Source organism: Dendrobates tinctorius, unplaced genomic scaffold (assembly GCF_039654945.1).
Source record: "Dendrobates tinctorius isolate UK_male_01 unplaced genomic scaffold, ASM3965494v1 ptg000029l, whole genome shotgun sequence".
NCBI lineage: Eukaryota > Metazoa > Chordata > Amphibia > Anura > Dendrobatidae > Dendrobates > Dendrobates tinctorius.
In genome coordinates, this window is record NW_027361697.1 from 39,817,587 (window position 1) to 39,843,348 (window position 25,762).

Genomic DNA, 25,762 nt, shown 5'->3' on the forward strand with positions numbered 1-25,762 from the left:
GAACTGTAAGGTCACAGTAGGAAGACACTGCCTGCCCGCGGCTAAGGAAGAGAATTAAAAGAAATACACTGAAAGATATATAGAAGAAAAACACTGTCTTTTTTTTCTTGGTCGTCAACTTTACTTTATGCGAAACTGACATTTTTAAAAATATCTTAAATTTTAAGAGTTAGTTTATTTCCAATTATTGCATATAGTTGCATTGTGATGTAAACTTTATTTTATGGGGAAAAAACTTTTTGAGGGAGACATGAATCAGTTGTCTTTTTCAGCTTTTATAAACACACTGGACAAAATGGCACATAAAATATTTATGGAGAAGAAGAAGGTAAAATCTTAGAGACCCAGGAACCAAATATTATTTTCTTTCCTATTTGTTAGCAGGTTTACATGGCAGATTTTTACCAATGGCTTAACAAGTTGATCAACAAGTTTTTAAATGGGCCATAGCAAACTGCATGGGGACAAATGACCGCTCATACAATTGTTTGGTCACCAAACAGTTTTTACATTGTCAAGACCATATCTAGCATTTATATGTGAAAAAAGTATCTACTGTATGATCAGTCCAAGATTGATCATTTAGCTAATTTGTCAGCTGATTACTTACAATGTCTAGTAACACTTGTACAGCCAATTATTGACCCATCTAGAATGCCCTATGATGGAATCACTGATTGGGTGGATCAGGGAAATGCTGTAGATATAGTATATCTTGACTTCAGCAAAGCATTTGACAAAGTATCTCACACAATCCTTATTGAAAAAATGACTAGGTATGGAATGGACAAGGCAACTGTTAGGTGGATTCATAACTGGCTTAGTGATCGGACCCAAAGAGTGGTCGTAAATGGCTGCACATTCAGTTGGAAGAATGTCTCAAGTGGGGTACCACAGGGCTCTGTCCTGGGCCCTGTATTGTTCAACATATTTATCAACGATTTAGATGAAGGCATTGAGGCATTGAGGGTAAACTGATTAAATTTGCTGATGACACAAAGCTAGGAGGGATAGCTAATACTAGATAAGAGAAAGAGAGGATTTAAAAAGATATAAATAAACTGGAGCAGTGGGCAGCAACTAACAGAATGGTTTTTAACAGGGAAAAATGCAAAGTACTACATCTGGGCAATAAAAATGAAAAAAGCATATAGAGAATGGGAGGAATAGGGCTAAGCAACAGCACATGTGAAAAAGACTTAGGTATACTAATAGATCACAGACTGAATATGAGTCAACAGTGTGATGCAGCAGCAAAAAAGGCAAATGCAATTTTAGGATGTATTAACAGAAGCATACAGTCTAGATCATGTGAAGTCATTATTGCCCTCTTCTCCTCTTTGGTCAGACCTCATCTGGAATACTGTGTCCAGTTTTGGGTGCCACATTTTAAAGAAGACATCAACAAACTGGAGAAAGTTCAGAAAAGAGCGACCAGAATGGTGACCGGTCTGCAAACGATGTCTTATGAGGAAAGGTTGCATGATTTGGGAATGTTTAGCTTGCAAAAGAGAAGACTGAGAGGAGACTTAATAGCCATCTACAAATATCTCAAGGGCTGTCACATTGTAGAAGGATCATCTTTATTCTCATTTGCACAAGGAAAGACTAGAAGCAATGGGATGAAACTGAATTGGAGGAAACACAGATTAGATATTAGAAAAAACTTTTTGACAGTTAGAGTGATCAATGAGTGGAACAGGCTGCCACGAGAAGTTGTGAGTTCTCCTTCAATGGAAGTCTTCAAACAGAGGCTGGACAGACATCTGTCTGGGATGATTTAGCAAATCCTGCTTTGAGCAGGGGGTTGGACCAGAAGGCCCAGGAGATCCCTTCCAACTCTACGATTCTATGATTCTATGATTCTATGCCGATACTCTGATAAAACTTTGATCAGAGTGTGATCAGAGTTGCATTTGATTAATTGACCCAATTTTCTCGGATGTGAGATTCTACAACCATCTGTACCTGACCTAAAAGAACAATCCATGCAGCAGCCACCCCTATAGCGCTGACCTCAGGGTGGGCTGCATGAGGCCCATATGTGTATGCCAACCTTCAGCTGGTTAGAGTGTAGTTACTTTTCCCATGATAGTGAGGCTTTCCTATTCATTAAAGGGCTAAATCATCAAGGTTGGCGCCTCGTCCACCAGTCTTGAACCTTGGTGCACTTAAGTAAATTGCCCCAAATTCTTTGGCTTCGGCCTTGATCTTTTATCGGCCATGCACCAGTGTCAGAAATGTACTCCATTTGTGTGTTAATTTACATCACTTTTGTGGCATAAATCATGATGAGTTTTCAGCATACGAGATAAGATAGAGCCAAGAGACCATCACATACAATCACAGCAAACCAACAACAGTTCACAACATTTTGAAAATTTGCTTTAAATACAATTTTTCATATGTAATAATTGAATGAAAATAATATTGGATCTGGCCTCTAATCCATGTCTTATCATATATTGGGTTTATACATTTTTTTTACATCACCAATGAAAAAACTCAAAAACTCTTTTTCACCTTTCAACTCAAAGAGGTGAGGAAAGTGGCCAGAGACAGTGGGGTTTTTTTGCCCAGGGATTGTGAGGATGGCAAAGGTTGTAGCCACGGGGCTGACACCCAGCGGGGGGGCTTCTTATTATGACCCACTCGGACATTCCAGAAATAGCTTTGGTGATCCCTCAGAGTGCAGAAAGCAGCAGGATCAAAGAGCTAATTAACCCCTTAAGCAAAACTATCTGTAGCCGAGAATAAAAGTCCTTCTAGAAATGTTCAACATGGTCGCTAAGTCCTGAACCAACAAATACAGAACGATGTCTACGTATATTTGGGCAAAAGGGAAATAAATTCCACATGTATTCAAACAAAAAAGGACTGAGGAAAGATAGATCTACTACTGGGAACAAATATATTCTTAGTCATTCACATAGCGGCTTGTTTATTTTGCTTTATCTTCTACTATCTCTACTATTATGAATACACTTATATTACTATGAGGAGCAGGACTTTACAGTACACCCATCAGTGTCTTCTCCTCTTAAGGCTATACTGCATGACTAAAATTACAGAAGGCTCCAAGCCTCATTTTATTGGAGAAAAGGCCACTTAAATACGTTTTTTTTTGCATTTCTTCTGCCACTTTTGCTGTTTTTTTCTCTGCATCTAGAAATTGGTTGTAAGTCACCAGCAGAATAAAAAATGCAATATAAGCCACATTTTTGTGTCATGTCTTCATACTTTTCATGCATTTTTTGGGTGCTTGTATTTTTTTTGACACACAATATTCTCTATGTGTGGCCTTTTATAAATGTCTCCATAGGCTTCTCAGGATGAAAAATACAGGTGCTTCTCACAAAATTAGAATATCGTCAAAAAGTCAATTTAGTTCAGTTCTTCAATACAAAAAGTGAAACTCATATATTATATAGAGTCATTACAAGCAGAGTGATCTATTACAAGTGTTTATTTCTGCTAATGTTGATGATTATGGCTTACAGCCAATGAAAACCCAAAAGTCATTATCACAGGAAATTAGAATAAATAGCAAAAAACACCTGCAAAGGCTTCCTAAGCGCTTAGAAAGTTTAGAAAGGTCCATTAGTCTGTTTCAGTAGGCTCCACAATCATGGGGAAGACTGCTGACTTGACAGATGTCTAGAAGGCAGTCATTGACATACTCCACAAGAAGGCTAAGCCACTAAAGGTAATTGCTAAAGAAGCTGGTTGTTCACAAAGTGCTGTATTAAAGCATATCAATGGAAAGTTGAGTGGAAGGAAAAAAGTGTGGTAGAAAAAGATGCACAAGCAACCGGGATAACTGTAGCCTTGAAAGGATTGTTAAGAAAAAGCCATTCAAAAATGTGGGGGAGATTCACAAGGAATGGACTGCTGCTGGAGTCATTGCTTCAAGAGCCACCACACACAGATGTATCCAGGACATGGGCTGCAAGTGTCACATTCCTTGTGTCAAGCCACTCATGACCAATAGACAATGTCAGAAGCATCTTACCTGGGCCAAGGAGTAAAAGACCTGGACTGTTGCTCAGTGGTCCAAGGTGGTGTTTTCAGATGAAAGTAAATTTTGCATTTCATTTGGAAATGAAGGTCCCAAAGTCTGGAGGAAGAGTGGAGAGACAGACAATACAAGGTGCTTGAGGTCTAGTGTGAAGTTTCCACAATTAGTGATGGTTTGGGGAGCCACATCATCTGCTGGTGTAGGTCCACGGTGTTTTTTGAAGAACAAAGTCAGCGCAGCCATCTACCTTGAAATTTTAGAGCACCTCATGCTTCACTCTGCCGACAAGCTTTTTGGAGATGGAAATTTTATTCTCCAGCAGGACTTGGCACCTGTCCACACTGCCAAAAATACCAATACCTGGTTTATAAACAACAGTATCACTGAGCTTGATTGGCCAGCAAACTTGCCTGATCTTAATCCCATACAGAATCTATGGGGTATTGTCAAGTGGAGTATGAGAGACACCAGACCCAACAATGCAGAAAAGCTGAAGGCTCCTATCAAAGCAACTTGGGCTTCCATAACACCTCAGCAGTGCCACAGGCTGATCACCTCTATGTCAGGCCGCATTGATGCAGTAATTGATGCAAAAGGAGCTCCCACCAAGTATTGAGTGCATTTACTGAACAGACATTTCAGTAGGCCAACATTTCAGATTTTAAAATCATTTTTCAAGCTGGTGTTATAAAGTATTCTAATTTACTGAGATAATGACTTTTGGGTTTCCATTGGCTGTAAGCCATAATCATTAACATTAACAGAAATAAACACTTGAAATAGATCACTCTGTAATGACTGTATATAATATATGAGTTTCATGTTTTGTATTGAAGAACTGAAATAAATTCACTTTTTGATGATATTCTAATTTTATGAGAAGCATCTGTATGTATGAAAAGAACGTATAATAAAACTGCCTTTAAAAATTAAAAAAATTATGGTGTTCTTAAAGGTGTTTTCCCACAAATAAAGTTGATTAGTTAATTTTAATTAACATTTTAATCAATAGATCTTGGAATAAAAATAAGTTTCACTATTGGATGTGTTAAAAAATGTACAGACATTACAGCATGTGATTGTAGCTGATTCTTTTTGTGAGGTAAAACCTGTGCCCTGCTGTGTACTGTGTAATGACTGTGTCTGACCGTACAGGGACATGGTCTGGTCATGTCACAGCTCCTGGGCAGGGGAGGAAGCAAAAGAGAGTATACAGACATACAGCAGGGGATGATTATTTCTATGAGGTAAAACATTTCCCTGTCTGTCTTTAAACAGGTCTTACCTGAACTTGACAGACGGATGTGACCGTGGCCAGTTCCGCCTATGCCAAGCCCATATTATACCCATATTTGTGAGGCTGGTCGAGACTCCAGCGTAAACACCAAAAGTCACAATATTTTTGCGCAAAAACACTGCCTTATTAATGTGTTTACACCAGATTTCTCGCGTAAAGCACCTTGTACAGTAACTATCATTAGGATCAACCCTTCTAAGCCGTCTATATGTGCATGCAGGTCATAGGAAGCTGAATAAATGATACCTTGATATCTGCAATCTGATGTTTTATTCCACAGAATGCCACGTTTTTCTTATATGTAAATTACCTCTCTCAGGCTATGGGGAGGGCGCTGCCTGGAAGATAACTCTGCCTCCAGAGGTTATTTTACATGAAGTCTCTCTGCAGGAGAGCAGAGAGCAGCCATCACACATCACACTGGTAACTCTCCTTCATGTAAAATAATCTCTGGAGGCAGAGTTATTTCCAGACACCATCCACCCCCGAAGCATGAAAGAGGTCATTTATATAAAGTGATAAAAGATGATTTTTTAGCAATATAGCATCTAATATGAGACACCCAGGTAGGACTTTTTCAGCCATCTATAAACTGTATGCCCACATTAATATAATAGGTAGGTCAAAAATAGTGACAGAGTCCCTTTAATGAATCACCCCCTATGTATATGGTTAAAAAGATATCCATTCTAACAGGTGTATAGCCACCATATAAAGATCAGGAAAATCAACAAAACATATATCTAATATTAACCTACAAAGCATTATTAATAAGAAGGATAATTACTCAGTCATATCTGTATCTGAATCTGAATTAGTCAAAACCAAAAGTCTATGAGCTTCTAAACCTCAGAAACCTCATCACTTTTTAGGAATTGTTACACTACCTGCGCCATGTGATTTACCGATGGAGAAACTGACATCAATAACTGAAATCCTGCAGTCACATCATAGTAAGGGCTCGTGCACATGACCTATTATACGAGTGATATCAGCTGTGTTCACAGATAGCACTCATACCTATGTTATTCTATGGGGCTGAACACAAGTCTGATTTCTTCCTTGGACTGAAAAAATTGGAGACACGTCCAATTTTGATCCGAATGTCAGATCAAAAATTGGCAATGCAAGTGTGGCGCCCCCAGGAGTATGGCTGCCACAGTGGCTTTGCCTTCCTCCAGGGGAGGGTAATGCCAGGCTTGGAGGTAATGATGGGTCTCTCTCGCAGTAAATCTATGCATGCAACACAGTTCCACTCCAGGCCAGCAGGGGGAACTCTGAACCGGGATTAAGGGGAGGAGTGCTCTCTGAGGGCCAAGAGGAAGGAGTGGTTAGTTAGTTTGCAGAGGGTGAAGTGTGCAGACGGGTAGAGAGAAGCTGGAGGTTGAGCTATGAAAGGAGAGCTCCCTCAGATTGAGAGCGCATGAACTGGAGCCTGGTCTCCACGGTGGTACAGATACTAACGGTCCTGCAACAGACACCAGAGGAGTAGGAGGCTGTAAATGCCCTGCTCCCATCTAAGACTTGAGGGCACAACAGCAGCTTGGATAGTGAGCCAGGACTCAAGAGAGAGGAGTCCCCTAGAAAGGCTACAGCTGTCTGCCGTGCAAGTAAGGTTCTTGGGAACATCTGATAGGAGGAACTTCAGTGTAACTCAGTACTTGGAGTACTTCATTCAAACAAGCGCTAGGAAGGAAACTGCACAGCCCATCTGCTGAGAGAGAATCCCTGAATTGCTTCCTGGCTAGCCTGCTCCGTTACCATCTGTAATCAGGACCCTGGACTGCAGTTATCAAGTAAAGGTACCGAAATTGCACCCCGCTGTGTCTTGTCTGCTTCCTACCCTTACGGCACTGCTACATCCCCATGCCAACCACTTCTACACTGCCCTGGAACTATAGCTTCACCTGTGGGGAGCTTTTACACCTTTACTGCACCCTACCATCATTCCCAGTGGATCTGCATGCAGCGTCGGCTTAACATCTCACTTGCCGAGCACCACAGGTGGGGTCACGAACTGTTCATTTAAACCATTACATTCCCCCATTACTTAGGCACCCAGGGCCACGGTCCGGGTCACCGCTGCTGTGACACATCCCACTGACACCGGCCCGGTACCGAGTACCCCACAGTCCTGGGAGGGCGACCCACAAGTCTATGGGTCCATGAAAAAAATCGGACTGCGCTCACGACATCCAAGTGAGGTCTGATTTAAATGACTGAAAAAATGAAGAAGGTGGAGAAACATTTTTTTTCTTTCCATGTATGATCAAAGTCTGATCATAATAATCAGATTGTTTTTCTCGGATGTGGAGAACGCAGTCTAGTAAACCTACCCTAACAAACATGAAATCAGTTTTCTCCACCTGGACAATTCAGTGCCATAAGATGTCCTATAGAGGAGCTCATTACTGTATATAGTATAGCTCATCAATCCATTCAGTACCTTGGACAGATCAGGTCATGGAGTGCAGCCAGGTATAGTAGTGCTGCCAGAAGTGCACAGTTCTTGGATGTGGTGTAAAAAATGAAATATAATACAACCACTAAAAAATGGCCGCACCGATGGTACGTATCTGTGATAAATGAAAAGCGTAATATAAAGGTAGATAGCTATCAGTTCCACTAGCCGACTCTAAAATGATGCAGCATTTTGTATATCCTAATAAATTGGACAAAATGTGACCTGACATTGTCATTAAATATCAAACATTAATTCCTGAAAATGTGCAAGTACACATAATATTTAGGTAGAAATTCCACGTCCCTGAGCAGCACAAAGTCCTGAATTGTACTGCGATATTTTGTCATGTTCCTAATCGTGAAGTTCTCTGGCCTCAAGAGATAATAAGCAGATACCAATGTCATTGGTTCATGTAACGAGAATTGATCTTGCCCGGATTGTGCAGAGTATTAGACACATTTATACATTAAAAAAAATGAATTTTTATTTACGGTATGTAGCTATAGAGATGGCAATGGTGCAAGCATGTGGGCCACACTTGTTGACTATTTCGCTGACATTTGTGCATATTTGCTCCTTGTCTAATTTTGGTCATTGACATTTCTGAAGAAGCATCTCAGCTGTAATTTTAATTTTGCAACATTTTTAGCAATAACAGTCCACATACACATTGACATTGGTCCAGTGTGTGCAGAACAACATGGCAAATTCCATACCATTTTACATATCTGAAAAATGTCCCTTTTTGCAAATGTATTCTGTTTGCAAAAAAAAACTTGTTTTTTACCCCATTTTGCAGAGATGCGATATTTTACTGTGCCTTACTCCTGACGTGTGTGTTTTAGTAAAATACTCTTAATAAATAACAATTCTGAGAGATATTATCTCAGAACTTGGTGTTGTGTTCTTCACTAATATAAAGAATAAATTGCTAGTTAGACATTACTCTTGTTTAAAAGGTGTTTCCCTTCACAGCCTAGAACAGTGTCAATGTGTGTAGAGAGGGAAAGGAAACCCCCAACTAAAACCCCCCAGATGTCAATTTGTTTGTAAATTTTATGGAGGAGTAACAGAGGAACGACACAATGTAGATTTCTAAAAAAAGAAGATCTATAATGATTTTCATGAAGAATACACATATATAATGTCAGGCAAACTGATGGGTCTCCTTTAAGTATCGGATTTTGACGTCTTTTATTTATCCATTATGTCTTCCAAATGGCTTAAATCAAAAATGGCCATTTAAAGAAAATTATAACTGTATTAGTCCACAGTAAGAGACATGTCATAGACTGTTAGGGCCCCGTCACACATAGCGACTCCCCAGCGATCCCGACAACGATATCAATGTGTCTGGATTAGAGTTGAGCGACTTTGGTCGGATCGGGTTTCATGAAACAAAATTTGAGTCGGATGAAACTGGTCCGACTAGGACAAAAAAATGCAAGTCAATGGGGAATAAAAGTCGGCATTGAGTGATCGCTATGTGTGACGGGGCCCTTAGGGTGGGTTCACATACACTAGTTGTGTCTGGCCACAGTTGACAACAAAATTGTCAAGTATCCCATAGCCTTGCATGCAAAATTTTATGATCCAGCTCCAGGACCGGTCCTGCACGACCACCGACACTTTTCAGACACTGAACACTATTCAGACACCGACACTATTTCCAGACACTGGAAATAATCCCTTAGAAAATTGACATTAGTTTACCTACAATGTTTCTCCCATGTCAGAGGCAGAAAACCACCAATAGTCAGACGAACAAGAGTGTACAAGAAAGAAGTGACAATGCAGAAAGTTAAAGGGGTTGTTTGGAGAAAACATGTAATCATGTGTCAACAAGATCGGTAATAACTTGTTAACCGCGGGGTTCTTACTGCTGGGACCCGCACCGATCGGCAGAAGGGGTAACGTTTATCCCCAATAGAATGGAGCAGCTGTGTACATGTTTGACAGCAGCTCCATTCATTCCCTACCGAGCTGCCGAGCCCTGATTTCTGATTTTTCTGGCAGCCCTGTAAACAATAAATTCTGCAGTGGTCGGGCGTCTGATTTGCTCTTACATTTGGTAACAGGGGTAAAATTATCTGTCATGGATAAAAATTCCTTGTTCTTCCATCAGCGCGAGTCACAGCAGTCGGACACCTACAATCAGCAAGTAATTACATATCCTGCGGATAAGTGATAACTTCTGTTCACTGTACGACCGATTAAAGGGGTTGTCTGGAACTATTTTTTTTTACTATGGGCCTAAAAACTAACAGTTTGGTAGTTGCTAACAGTGGCAACTACCTGCCCGTTCTAGCCGGCGCTGGCTCAGAGTGGTTACCGACCGCTCCTGCTGGTGATTCAGCTGCTCTACATCAACACAGCAGATTTTCTTCCGGGCTGCTCTGTCGATAGGACATGACTGCCGATGTTATGCTGATTGACAGTCAGCTCCCTGCAGTTAGGCAGCTGTCAATCACCATGACTTTGGCAGTCAAGTGCTGTCTACAGAGCAGAGCGGAAGAGAAGACTCTGTCTTCTCAACATGACGTCAGTGGAAGCTGCTGGATCTCTGGCAGAAGCAGCCTTTGACCGCTCTGTCCCGGCAAAGATCGGTGCCAGGCACAACAGACAGGTAGTTAGCAACTACCTGCCTATTAGTTCTTAGGCCTAGAGTAAAAAAATATATTAATAGTCCAGGCTAAGCCCTTTAATATTAACACAACAAAAGCCATTGAAGTTGTACGACTCTTGAGTTCCACTTTTCTGTATCTGGATATCTTTCTACATCTTCAACTGTCTCATTTTAAGATAAACTACAATTTTGTGAGAATTAAGCTTTCATGACCAGTAATATATTAATTACTAAGAAATACAATTGTAACATAGCAGTAATGCCCACTTTTACATAACTTATTTAATAATGAATTATACTTCTGTACCTTGTAATAAGAGCTTCTAGTACACTCACTATTAGTATATACTAACATACCATTATTTAAGGAACTGCCAGAGGCCAAACTAATCCTTTTTTATATACTACATTGAGTTTGGCAACAATATTCCACCCTTTACTTTACCAACAACAATATGAACACTATTGCCATGGCCATCAGAATTGGGCAATGGCGACCTGCTGGTGCCCCATCTTGTGTCCAATCCTATTAGATATTTCCACATTATATTCACATGTGCTGGAGATGGAGGAAATAAGGTTTCCAGGCTGCTTTTATTCATTAGTTTGTGTGGACATCACAGGGAGGATGCAGAAAACGTGCAGGGCCGTATTCCATATATGTGTAGTGCCCGTATTCCATATATGTGCAGTGCCCATTCTCCATATATGTGCAGGGCCGTATTACATATATGTGCAGTGCCCGTATTACATATATGTGCAGTGCCCGTATTACATATACAGTTGTGGCCAAAAGTATTGACACCCCTGCAATTCTGTCAGATAATACTCAGTTTCTTCCTGAAAATGATTGCAAACACAAATTCTTTGGTATTATTATCTTCATTTAATTTGTCTTAAATGAAAAAACACAAAAAGAATTGTCCTAAAGCCAAACTGGATATAATTCCACACCAAACATAAAAAAGAGGGTGGACAAAAGTATTGGCACTGTTTGAAAAATCATGTGATGCTTCTCTAGTTTGTGTAATTAACAGCACCTGTAACTTACCTGTGGCACCTAACAGGTGTTGGCAATAACTAAATCACACTTGCAGCCAGTTGACATGGATTAAAGTTGACTCAACCTCTGTCCTGTGTCCTTGTGTGTACCACATTGAGCATGGAGAAAAGAAAGAAGACCAAAGAACTGTCTGAGGACTTGAGAAACCAAATTGTGAGGAAGCATGAGCAATCTCAAGGCTACAAGTCCATCTCCAAAGACCTGAATGTTCCTGTGTCTACCGTGCGCAGTGTCATCAAGAAGCTTTAAGCCCATGGCACTGTGGCTAACCTCCCTAGATGTGGACGGAAAAGAAAAATTGACAAGAGATTTCAACGCAAGATTGTGCGGATGTTGGATAAAGAACCTCGACTAACATCCAAACAAGTTCAAGCTGCCCTGCAGTTCGAGGGTACAACAGTGTCAACCCATACTATCGTCAGCATCTGAATGAAAAGGGACTGTATGGTAGGAGACCCACGAAGACCCCACTTCTTACCCCGAGACATAAAAAAGCCAGGCTGGAGTTTACCAAAACTTACCTGAAAAAGCCTAAAACATTTTGGAAGAATGTTCTCTGGTCAGATGAGACAAAAGTAGAGCTTTTTGGGCGAAGGCATCAACATAGAGTTTACAGGAGAAAAAAAGAGGCATTCAAAGAAAAGAACACGGTCCCTACAGTCAAACATGGCAGAGGTTCCCTGATGTTTTGGGGTTGCTTAGCTGCCTCTGGCACTGGACTGCTTGACCGTGTGCATGGCATATGAAGTCTGAAGACAACCAACAAATTTTGCAGCATAATGTAGGGCCCAGTGTGAGAAAGCTGGGTCTCCCTCAGAGGTCATGGGTTTTCCACCAGGACAATGACCCAAAACACACTTCAAAAAGCACTAGAAAATGGTTTGAGAGAAAGCACTGGAGACTTCTAAGGTGGCCAGCAATGAGTCCAGACCTGAATCCCATAGAACACCTGAGAGATCTAAAAATGGCAGTTTGGAGGAGGCACCCTTCTAATATCAGGGACCTGGAGCAGTTTACCAAAGAAGAATGGTCTAAAATTCCAGCAGAACATTGTAAGAAACTCATTGATGGTTACCGGAAGCGGTTGGTCGCAGTTATTTTGGCTAAAGGTTGTGCAACCAAGTATTAGGCTGAGGGTGCCAATACTTTTGTATGGCCCATTTTTGGAGTTTTGTGTGAAATGATCAATGTTTTGCTTTTTGCTTCATTCTCTTTTGTTTTTTATTTAAGACAAATTAAATGAAGATAATAATACCAAAGAATTTGTGTTTGCAATCATTTTCAGGAAGAAACTGAGTATTATCTGACAAAATTGCAGGGGTGTCAATGCATGCTTGAAAAAGACCATGTGATGGTCGAAACGTCGCATTTTGTCATGGCACAATAAATATTTAGATACTCTTCACCCGGATGAGATGCTGTTCTTCTTCATCTTTTAGAATTGCAGGGGTGTCAATACTTTTGGCCACAACTGTATGTGTAGTGTCCGTATTACATATATGTGCAGTGCCCGTATTACATATCCGTGCAGGGCCCATTCTATATATATGTGCATTGCCCGTATTACATATATGTGTAGTGCCCGTATTATATATATGTGTAGTGTCCGTATTACATATACAGTATGTGCAGTGCCCGTATTACATATCCGTGCAGGGCCCATTCTATATATATGTGCATTGCCCGTATTACATATATGTGCAGGGCCGTATTACATACATACATGCTTTCTTCTGCATAGCAAACTAATTATTTACAGTTTTGGTAATAATGTTGCATTCTGTTATTTTGCATAGACAGTATTGGTCAATGTCCAAATTAAACAACTGCCCAACACAAACATGGCTATTCTTTGTTATTCACTGGAGAAATGAATATTCATCTATTTTTTTTTTATCTCCTTATGGATGAAAAAATACATCCTGCTCACCTAGGGGAAGTCATAAGTAAAATAAATTAATAGGAGCATGTGTTAGAATAGATTTATCAGCCATTCATTTCTGTTTTATCCTGATAAACATTTGACAACTTATTGATCATTCTCTTTAAGGCCTCATTCACATGTCCGCGTTTCACATACGTGTTTAATCCTATGTCGCTATTCACATGTCCGTTTGGGTTTTTTTCACCGATCACGTGTCCATTCAAAAATCATGGAGATATGTCTGGGGTTTTTTTAGCAGCGTGAGTGAAAAGTACCAATACAAGTCTATGGGTCTGAGAAAAACACGGACAGCACAAGGATGGAGTCTCCGTGCCATCTGTGTGCCATCCGTGTGATGTCTGTATTTAACATTGCAAAGGATAGGAAAAACTTTCTAATTTATTTATCCATATCTGATGACTCACCAACTGAACACTGATAGCACCGGAACCATTTTTTGCATACATGAAAAATACTGACATCTGAAAGAGACCTTAAGGCCGTGTTCACACGCTCAGTATTTGGTGAGTTTTTTACCTCAGTATTCGTAAGCCAAAACTGGGAGTGGGTGATAAATCCAGAAGTGGTGACGTGTTTCTATTATACTTTTCCTCTGATTGTCACTCACCTGGTTTTGGTTTACAAATACTGAGGTAAAATACTGACCGAATACTGAACATGTGAACGTGGCCCATGGCACAGGTTTCAACTATCTTATTCCAAAAACTTTTTGAATAAAAATGTTGTTATTTTAAACTATCGTAGGTTGTAATAAATATTACACACTATTGACAAACAAGAACATAATACTGACTAAGCAACGTTATTGCTTGCGAAACGCGCGTCGGGGTACGTGGCCACAGCACGGGCAGCAGTCACTGCACGTCTAATGAAGATAATATACGGCGGGCAGGTCTGTAACGCTATAAAAAGCTTAAAGAAATAACTAAAGCCATTGCATAGAACAATATCCACTCCGCACAGCTCCTGTATATCCACACACACATAAGACAGTCTGTATTAATATGACTAGTCTATACAGGGATAGGACACGATGCAGAGGCCTCATTCTAGGACTTACTTCTCGTAATCATTCCTGCAGTACAGTTTCTTGTCTCTGTAGAAGCAGCTGCTCTCCAGGGGTTCTTTACAGTCACAGCACTGCGCACACTGCTCATGCCAGAGACTGTCACTGATCCGCAGCAGAAAACGGTCACAGATGACGCGTTCGCAGCCCTCGCACACCCACTTCTGATCCAGGCCTCGCCCTGTAATATAATACCAACATCACTAGAACATAGAAAACAGACAGATTTTATTAAAGTGATCCTAAAACACCCTGGGGGTGGGGGGAGAGCAGGAGCTGGGGGTCATATTATTATTGGTATTTTCAATAACCCTATAACAATTGAGAAGTAAAAATTCTGTTAACAGATATCAGAATCATGTATCTATAATGCCGGGTGTACTTATTTATATATAAACACTAATACCAATGACTTATATCTCTGCTGTATATGTTTCTATACATTTGCTGGCACATAGGAACCGTTTACTTAGCAGATGTAAAAAAAAAAATGTCAGAAAAAATTGTGTTTATGATTATTTTACCAACATAAAATGTTTTTTTGTTGTTTTTTTTTTGCTTATTTAATTTTGCCATCAGTGGATATTGGATACATTTTGATTAAAGGCAAGTCCACTTTAATCAACGACTGAAATGACCGGCGGACCACAGCATGTGAAGGTGACCTCAATGCTCCTTTAACCAAAAAAATCAATAAGTGACTATCGTGGCCCCCAGAATGAAAAGATACAGTCTGTAGGGGTATCCTGCCAGAAGAGAAGGCATGGGCAGAAATATTACTAAAAAATGATTCAACTGCTAAAAACATCAGGGTCCCAACAAGTCAGATATCTAAAGAATGGAAATCTACCTATATCATAATTCTATAATAATACTGCCCAGCAGGAGTCATAGATACAAATGACCAACAATTAATAATATGGAGTTTTCCATTATGGCAGTTTTGCGATATCCTGTGGGGTCATTTATACTTTTTTATAGAATGAGAAGCCTTTTATCTGGGTAGGTAGAAGATCTGAATAACATCCCATAAAGGAGGCTGGTGTTATATAGTGTTACATATATGATGCTCATTGTTATTATTGCTAAATCTTCTGTAGTCCATAGAGAGTATGGTAAGTAGTCACCTTCGGGTGTCAGAGCCAGGAGCACAGGGGCTGAGGTTATGGCAGCACAGGCGAATCCTTAGGAACGACTGTCAGCAGGGAGGTGTATGAAGGCTCCTTATAGGACCCACTTCACATTACAAGCTCTGCTCCCATGCGATAACTCCTGGCATTATTATTACATACTCAAACTCAACCGTTCTGCAGAGTCGGTGCGATCCTAAAACGATCTTTTCCCTTCTCCTCAAATAAAGCAATCCTTCCTGATGGGGAACATTATATCTTTGCAGTGATAATATAAAAAAATCTCTATACACACAGTGCACGGATGGGTCATTAAAAAAAGAAGGAAAGGGACAAATGAAATTCATTTAAATAGACAGATGATTGGCAGATTTATCTAAATCAAATGCTATGAACTCGTCTCAATAATATTTATCCGATATTTAAGTGTCAGTTTTAATTTGATCTATCTATCATGTATGTGTCTATCTAATTTGGTTCTATATTTCTTTCTCTCTATCTAATTTATATCTAATTGTTATCTCTGTTTAATTTCTCTCTATCTTTATATCTACCTATTTTTTTTCTTTCTTTCTTTTTATCAATCTATCATCCATCCTCAGTATATTATGATCGGACATACACACATAAATGGCATGCATGACTTGTATATAAAATGTATTAAGCCTAAAATATATTCACGGATACCCTAATCCTATCTATAAACTCATATGTGTATCAATAAACCTCTCGGTGTCTATATATAAATGTATGTACACACAATATACACATATTTACACACACATTACATATATATTCTGCAGATTGGCTGTATTTTCACATAAAGTAGATAAATGATAAAGTAAGCACAGCTGCACTGAGAACCTGGGCTCTGCTACATGTATGTAAAAGGTTTGTATGTAATTATATATATATATACATACACAGATAGATGGATAGATATAAACAGATACCTATGTATCTCTGTGTATATATATACATACATATACATACACACATGTATATACGCACACAGATACATATCTGTCTATACTATCGATCCCTCCATGTGACCCCGCTTTTGCTGTGGGTGCAGGGCTCCGGTTCGCCACCAGGCAGGTGGTCGTGGTGTCGCACTCAGGGGGCTCCTTTTCGTTATTCCATTTCTCGGGGTGGGTTTCCTCTCCTCCTGCCCCCTCTTTGGCTCCGCATTATTAATACCACTAACACCAGAATCCAGAAGAAAGTTTCTGTCTGCCATTCTGTAAAGCCGCTAGGAAGTGATCGGTGTAATGGTGTCGGCTCTAGAGCTGGACACATCATCACATGTGATACCGAGAATATCGCAGCAAACGGGAAGGAATCTGACCCCAATCTGATGGAATCGAATGATAGAAAAGAAATAGATGACACCTCCGAGGCTGGAACATGGTCTGTGTGGGAGCCATACTGCTCCAATAGACAACAAACCAAACCTGAAGTTATTATTATTATTATTATTACTACAACAAATAATAATAATAATAAGATGATGATGATGATGATGAACCTTCTTGATTGTTATGAATTATTATAGGAAGCAGAATGCTGATGACCCAGGTTCCTCCAGGAGAGGTCCCATTAGTGCAGCCCAGGAGGGTCCGCTATTTCCCGGCCACAGACAGTCAGGGATCCGCGGCCTCCTCACACTCACCAAATAAAGACAGAGCCGCGGACTTGTCAATGACATTCTGTATATTTTCCTCCATTTTAAGCCCATCCAGCATTGTGACACTGAGGGGAACAAACAGACATCCGTCATCTAGGAGCCAGCTCCATCCATGCAATTGTTACACAGTTATCTGGGTGCATGCATCACAACCAATCCATTGTAAAAAAAAACAAACAAAAAAAACTTTTTGCTGTAACAACTTATTACATAGGAGCAATTTCCTACTAGATATGTAGGTATGTAGAGGAAAAAAGATAAGCAGAGAAGATAGATAGATAGATAGATAATAGATAGATAGATAGATAGATAGATAGATAATAGATAGATAGATAATAGATAGATAGATAGATAGATAGATAGATAGATAATAGATAGATAGATGATAGATAAAAAGATAGGAAATAGTTAGATACATATATGTGATTGTTAGATAAATGATAGATACATACATACTGTGTATGCGATAGATCGATAGATAGATAGATAGATAGATAGACATGATAGAAAGATTAGTAATAGATAGATACATTCATATATGTAGTTGATAGACAGACAGATAGATAAATATGGATAGATAGGCAGATAGATAGATGAGACTAATGGATAGGTAGATATTAAAAATAGATAATCGATAATAATAAATCGAATGATACTGTAGATAGACAGAAAGACAGAAATATGTGAAATAGATCTATATATGTGATGGATAGATAAATGATAGATACATACATATATGTGATAGATAGATAGATAGATAGATAGATAGATACATAGATGAGATAAATAGATAGATAATAGATAAATAGATAGATAGATAGATAGATAGATAGATAGATAGATAGATAGATAAGACTAATGGATAGGTAGAGATTAAAAATAGATAATTGATAATAAGAAGTCGAATGATATAGTAGATAGATGCACAGGCAGGTATAGATTATTATTTATCGATTAATAAATAGTTCAATGCTAAAACTAAACAATTCAATAGTGACCAGATGATCCATACAGCACTGGCCCCATAATAGTCAGATATAAGGACCGGATAATAGAAAGCTGCAATGATGGCCCTGCACAGATAATATGTATAGTGGGGGCTTCTTCTGCAGGTTGCCCCCTGGTCAGTCTGAGCCCCTCACAGACACACACCCAGTCACTACAGGCAGTGGAGTCTGTATTTTCGGGTCGGGATCGGATTTGTCTTTGCTCCTATATTCCATGACACCCCTGGCGATTATTAGGCGCTATGGGGGGCACCTAGCACAGGAGTGCAGGACAGAGAGGAGACAGCAGGTGAAGCCCCAGGGGACCCAGAATAAAGGGGCACGGTACACTGCAGTGTCCTGAGTCCATACACAGTCACATCTGGGCAGAGGAGATCACAGCTGCAATAACAGACAGCACTGACAGGGATTGATGGTTGCACCCCCAGGCCGGGGCAGGGGGTGGGCAGCACTCACCCAGCTGTAAGGACAGGGCAGCTCCTGCAGACACTGACAGCCAGCAATGTGCCTAGTGATATAAGAGGGAGCAGAGCTGCTCCTGTCCTGAGACTTGTCTCCTCCTCCAGGCTACAGGTTACCCAGGAGCCCTGCCCAGCTGTGTGGCGACTGGTCACTGGGATCCAGCCTCTGACACCTGTCACTCTTCACTGGTCACCCTGCAGCTGCTGGCACCCTGGAGCCTCTTCCACTCCATCCAGCAGCAGCTCCTGTCTTCTCCTTGCTGCTTCTTCTCACATGTCCTGGTGCTTCTTGTAGTGAATCCTCCAGTATATCTCCTGCTGCCTCTGAGCAAAACTTCCTGATGTTCCTTCCAGTTTTCCTTCTCTTTCCTCTCCCACATTCCCCTCCTTCTTCTTCTTCTTCTTCTCCTCCACAAGTCCAAGTTTCCTTTCCACTTCCTCAGCATTTCACACTGCAGCATATGTCAGCAGCAAGGTCTCCTTGATTTCTTCTATCTCCATATGAACTTTTATGGGATTAACATCACAATAAAGTGTCAGCTTTCCATTGTTCTCTGTATTATGGCTTTATTATTACAGCAGGGATGACACTGGAAATTGCTAAAAGTTTACACCTGAGCTGTGATATTTGGGGATAGTGGAGGGACATAAACTTTTCTCTATGTGAAAGTGATGGATCCTTATTAACTTTCTCAGGTCACTGAAGACTATAATGGTAAATAACAGCCAGAGTCTGAATTCATGTAACTGGTTTCATTGTAATCATTAAGTCCACATAGTATCCAACTCTGCTGTAAAGGGAGCCTTATACTGAGACTACCTAACTTTCTTCTCTTTTCCTGATATGAAATGCTAGTAATTGCTTTAGATAAATGCTTTTCCTATCTTTCTTTGTATACATGAGAAATCTGCATAGATCTTCTATCCTATGATATTTGCAATCAAGACGTATTGGTCGGAGACACTTATACAATCATTAGTATGTTCACACCTTGCGTTTTTGCTGCATTTTTTTCTTCTAAAGCAAAACCTGCTCTCTTGGCAGTAAAGAAGTTGCAGGAAAAGCAAGTTTTGCTTATTTTTTTATGGATTTTTGCAGCATTTTTTTCATGCCACATTTGTCTCTTGTGCTTGCTGACAAAGTTTAGTGGCAAAACTAAAATCAAATTCTATTTCATAAGATTTTGGCACAAAAAAAATGGTAAAACCTGATACCTGCATTTTTTGTTCCAGGGTTTTTTCACCACCCATTTTTAAATGGGTGAAAAAGTCTGAAAAAAAAATGCTGAAAGAAGTGACATGCCCCATTCTTCAAAAAAACAAGCAAAGCACAAAAGACTGAGGGCAAAAAAAAAAAAAAAAAAAAAAACATGGTGTGCGCAGGAGTTTTCTGAAATCTCATATAATTTGCTGGTACTGTAAAACACAGATGAAAATTTGCTAAATAAAACACATCAAGAAAAGCAGCAAAAATGCAACGTGTGAACATAGCCTAAGGGTCTCCTAGTGTTCCTTGCTGAGCGCAGCTGCTTCAGACTTTATCTCTGAGATCTTGATGATTTGGTAAAGGAAGCAGTAGGCCTGTAATGAACTCAGATCAGAAGTTCAGTAAGGATTCCAGGTATATAAGGAAAAAAAAAAATAATGTGACACTTTCTCATGTGGGTCAAAACTTTGATTTTTTTTCTAATGGAAACATGGTTATAATGTTATAAATTTGAAAGCAGATATCAGCAAATAAAAACAAGGACAGAATTACTGAACCATATGCGCAATTTGTGAAGTTGTACAGAATCCGGGTAGAGAGGCCTATAATCCCCTGAACGTTTCTTTTCCTGGGTGGTTTCATAATTTGTGTTGTTTTCAACAGTGGTATTTAAAAGTTTGGGCACCCTTGGTCAAAATGACTGTTATTGTGAAGAGCTAAGCAAGTTGAAGAGGAAATGATCTCTAATAGATCTAAAGTTAAAGATGACACATTTCCTTTGTATTTTAAGCAAAAAAATACAAATTTATATTCATTTTTTTTACATTTTACTAATTACAAAAAGGAAAATGGGCAGATGCACATTATTTGGCACCACGTATGGTTAGTACCTAGTAGCCCCTCCATTTTTAAGGTATCACAGCTTATAAACATTTTTTGTAACCAGACAAGAGTCTTTCAGTTCTTGTTTGAGGGATTTCCATCCATTCTTCCTTGAGAAATTCTTCCAGTTCTGTGAGATTCCTGGGTCGTCTTGCATGATCTGCTATTTTGAGGTCTAGCCACCGATTTTCAATGATGCTCAGATCAGGGGACTGTGAGGGCCATTTTCAAACCTTCAGCTTGTGCCTTTTGATGTAGTCTATAGTAGATTTGGACGTGTGTTCAGGATCATTATCCATTTGTAGAAGCCATCCTCTTTTAATCTTCAGCTTTTTTTTACAGATGGTGTTATGTTTGCATCAAGAATTTGTTGAAATGTCATTGAATCCATTCTTCCCTCTACCTGTGAAACATTCCCTGTGCCATTGGCTGCAACACAACCCCAAAACATGATAGATCCACCCCCATACATAATATTTCCAAATAATTGAGCCTAATAAATGGTACTTCAAATAAACCACATCATCCAACAAGCAAAACGAAGTTAAGCCATAAAATGTTCAGCCTTTATTACTGCATAATAGCAAAAAAATTCAAACATTTAAAAGGAGATACATATCCAAAACATCCTTACAAGATTGATATGCACGTATAACACCGTTCTGCAGACTTCATGAATATAATAAATATAGGTAAGTGCTACAGTAATGATATAAGCCTTGCATAATAGTGATACTCCTATGCACTAATGAGGAAAAATCCCTTTTATACCTAGTGTAATATATGATTATCAAAAGAATTCTTCAAAGAGCCACAATATGACCGGCAGTCCAATTAGCAATCACAAATAGTTATGAATACAAGTAAACAGCCCAAGCTGTGATAACTGCAGTTTGATACATTCCTCACCCCCCCTGAGACGAAGCTAGAGCGAAACGCGCGTCGGGGACTTTCGTCCTTCAAGGTTGTATGAGTCCTATGCACTCTGCACTTTCTCTTTTTTCTTTTATAGTCAGCGGTCATTACTGCTATGGCACCGTTTGTGCACTATGTGTACTTAGGCTTATGTCTGTCATGGTAACACAGGCACCATTTGGTTTAACGCTGCCTTAAATTGTCTATCTGCCATTGTGCTATACATATTTCAACATTATTTCATCCACAGTTGCTGGAGATAGCTCTTAGGCAGTGCTGTATTTATTTTTACTGGTACCTACCATGACAACACAAGCATTGTTTGGCTGGATGTTACTCTAACTTGCCACTGTGCTATTTTTATTGTTATCTGGCTGCATGTTACTTTAACTTTCCACTGTGCCATTTTGTGCTATCTTGGAGTGTACTTTGTGCATTATGTATATATCAAACTGCAGTTATCACGGCTTGGGCTGTTTACTTGTATTTACAACTATTTGTGATTGTTAAATGGACTGCTGGTTATATTTTGGCCCTTTGAAGAATTCTTTTGATAATCATATATTACACTAGATATAAAAGGGATTTTTTCTCATTAGTGCATAGGAGTATCACTATTATGCAAGGCTTATATCATTATTGTAGCACTTAGCTATATTTATTATATTCATGAAGTCTGCAGAACGGTGTTGTATGTGCATATCAACCTTGTAAGGATGTTTTGGATATGTATCTCCTTTTAAATGTCCCCATACATAATAGTTGGGGAGATGTTTCCAAAATGACTTGCTTAGATGCTCTTTTGCATACTTCTAACTCAGAATCTTATGGTGAGGACACAGTTGAGGTTTTCTTCTAATGAATCTTCCATGAAGGCCAAATTTATGCTGGTGTCTCTGAACAGTAGAACAATGTACCACAACTCCAGAGTCTGCTAAATCTTTCTGAAGGTCTTTTACAGTCAAGTGGGGGCTATGGTTTGCCTCTCTAGCAATCCTACGAGCAGCTCTCACTGAAGTTTTGCATGGTCTTCCAGATCTTATCTTGACCTCCACTGTTCCTGTCAGCTGACATTTCCTAATTACATTTCGAACTGAGGAAAAGGCAGCTTGAAAACACTTTGCTACCTTCTTATAGCCTTCTCCTGCTCTATGGGCTTCCACCATTTTAATTTTCAGAGTGCAAGTTACCTGCTTAGAAGAACCCATGCCTGCTGTGTTTTGGAGCCCTCTAATCATTTCAGATAACCTATCCGCTCTGCCCTACATTGCTTTGGTCATAGAACTAATGGTACAGCCATTTCTCCAAAGTATCCCAGGAGTCAACATGCATCACAAAAATGTAAGGCTCCATGTTGCTCGTGCAAACTAAAAAAATTAAAATATTTACAAAATATTATCTCCATTTTTTTCTTTATTTGCATATCATTAAGATGTCTATCCTAATATTTCCATAATTCATTGTATTTTCCTTGTTGGTGTTGCAATTTCAATGTTGACGACTAGGTTTATTATATTAATATACAGCAGTTTTTTTTAGTGTGTTTTCTGGCTTGTAAAAAACGACAAATTTTTCACAAGCATTTCTTGTTACAAGTTTTTATACACATATGCATATCAAAGGCATTTCTTTCCAGTAGAAAAGTCTATGCTAAAGCTCATGAGAAAGGTGCCACATTGCCACAAAAAGTACCCTAAATTTCCCATTGTCTATTAGATTCCATGTACCGGAATGAGCTGGAGAATCTCATGTCTCACTATTGATGGAGGAGGAGGCTCTGCACTGAGTCATCAGAGAGCCAGGGGCTCACATAATAATTTTTCCTTTGCTGTCTCACCCTTGAATTAGGAATCTAATATTGAGTGAATGCTAGGAACTTGTAAAAGGATGTGTTTGCATTTATTCCTTCCTTAGGCCTCTTTCACACTTCAGTTTTTTTGCATCAGTTCAAATCCGCCAAAAAGTCAGAGAAGCGGATCCGTTCTCAACTGATGTGAACGGATGGCACAGGATCCGTTTTCAGACGGATCCTGAAAATGAGGAAATAGCTGGCCGGGGAGAGAGAGAGAGAGAGAGAATTTTTTCTTGTTTTGTCCGGCACCCAGAAAGAAATTCGGGTTAAATGAGTGTCTGGAGGATCCGCCAGAGAAAAAAACGTTGCAAGCTCCATTTAGAAATCTTTGAGGATGGTGACGGACAGCAACTTTTGGCGGATCCTCAAAAAAAACGGATGCAACGGACGGCAATCCGTCACAATCCGCCATAATACAGTAATCTTCCTATTTCACCAGAAACATCTACTTCTTTGGGGAGTTTAGATGTTGTAGAAGGGAGTACGGAGCTGTAGGAAACTTCAGGTGTAGTTAGTTTGACCAGTTAATCAGTAGATTTCATTTTGCAAAGTTGGTAAATTTCAGCTTATCAAAAATGACGCTTTTGATCTAGTGAAAATTATTTACAGAAATCAGGGGACTTCATATCATATACTACACTCATAGATACCTACTCATGTATCACAAGTCACTCAGAGTGCTTCCATCGAAGAAGGTTACAGCGTACCTCCTGCGCTTGGCTACTTCTGGTAGTCCCATATTCACTATATCAAGTGTCGGTCAGTCATGCACACCTCCACATCCTACAAGATGGGGCTCTGCAGAGCCTGCTACCTGGGTTCCTGAGTCCTGGCCTCAGGATAGCAGGGCTCTCAGTAGTAACACCCCAAGCGATTAGTATTTTAACCTGAATCCATCATAACTTAATATTTGGGGAATAATCCTTTAAGTGGCGGCTCGCCTTTTGGAGCAGCATGACTCCTTTTTTAGTTGTTCCTGAATCTTCTGTGATCTGTGAATCCAGCAGTGTTTGGCCTAGATGATTACTAGGATCAGTGACATGTATGGATGTGTCTGAAATATCACTGGAGCCATTTTTTGCTAATTAGTAGGGATCTTGGTGATCAAACAAGTACCTTCACACACCAGTGGCCTAGTGTCGGCCATCCATGGAAGTTTTAGAAAAGCCCTTCAAAGTTTAAGTTCACACCTCCAGCTTAGTATATGTTAGGGGATGTGGAACCTGTTTGCAACAAAGTCCTAAAAATTGCAATTTCTCAAGTTTAGCGCAGGTGCAGAAAACTGTGTATTCTCTCATCTGTGAGAATCAGGTCGATTACGCAAATCAGACTCTGATCAGAACATGAGCATAGCGTGATCCGCTTCTCTCGGTTCAGGAGAAGATGGAGAAAGCAATTCTCCATCTTCTCCATTCTGTCAGTCTGCAGAAAATCAGACTGCACTCAGATGTCATCTGTTGCAGTCTGATGATTCCCACACACTCATTGACTTGTATGGTCAAGTGCGATATGAATATCGAATCAAACTGAGGCATACATATATTTTTTTCCCCAGACCGGCTCAGTCCAAGGAAAAATCTGACATGTGAGTGGCCCCATAGAATAACATCAGTCTGAATATGATCTGAAGTTTTGTCGGATCGCACTCAGACCAAAAATACAGCCGTCTGCACAAGCTCTTAACGATGGAACTGAAAAGTTGCTACTGTAAGTCATGAATTAAATAAAGACACTTTGTTTGCCACCATGTTTTGGAGCTACATTTATTGAGGACCTGGTTGAGGCCATTGGATTTGTACCCGTGGCTATTATGGGGCTGCTTTAAAGAAACTTGTGCTAGATACAGGTGCATCTCACAAAATTAGAATTTCATCAAAAAGTTAATTTATTTCAGTTCTTCAATACAAAAAGTGAAACTCATATATTATATACAGCTCTGGCAAAAATTAAGAGACCACTTTCAATTGTTCAGTTTGTCTGATTTTTCCCTTTATACGTATATTTTTGAGTAAAATGTAAATTGTTCTTTTATTCTATAAACTACTGACAACATGTCTCCGAATTTCCAAGCAATACATTTTGTATTTTTTTTCTGCCAAAGAAAAATGGTCAAACAAAAAAAACAATGCTTTCAGACCTCAA

General features: G+C 39.6%; 1 protein-coding gene across 1 annotated transcript in view; it reads right to left on the minus strand.

The window, feature by feature from the left end:
• The window catches only part of LMX1A (LIM homeobox transcription factor 1 alpha), a 202,090-nt gene extending 183,089 nt beyond the window's left edge, over positions 1–19,001 (minus strand). Inside the window, exons 1-3 of the mRNA XM_073571624.1 lie at positions 18,760–19,001; positions 17,282–17,361; positions 14,474–14,660 (exon numbers count right to left, since the gene is read on the minus strand). Coding sequence (XP_073427725.1) covers positions 14,474–14,660; positions 17,282–17,354 — 260 coding nt within the window. The 5' untranslated portion in view covers positions 17,355–17,361; positions 18,760–19,001. The remainder of the gene's footprint in view (positions 1–14,473; positions 14,661–17,281; positions 17,362–18,759) is intronic.
• Between the last annotated feature and the right edge of the window lie 6,761 nt (positions 19,002–25,762).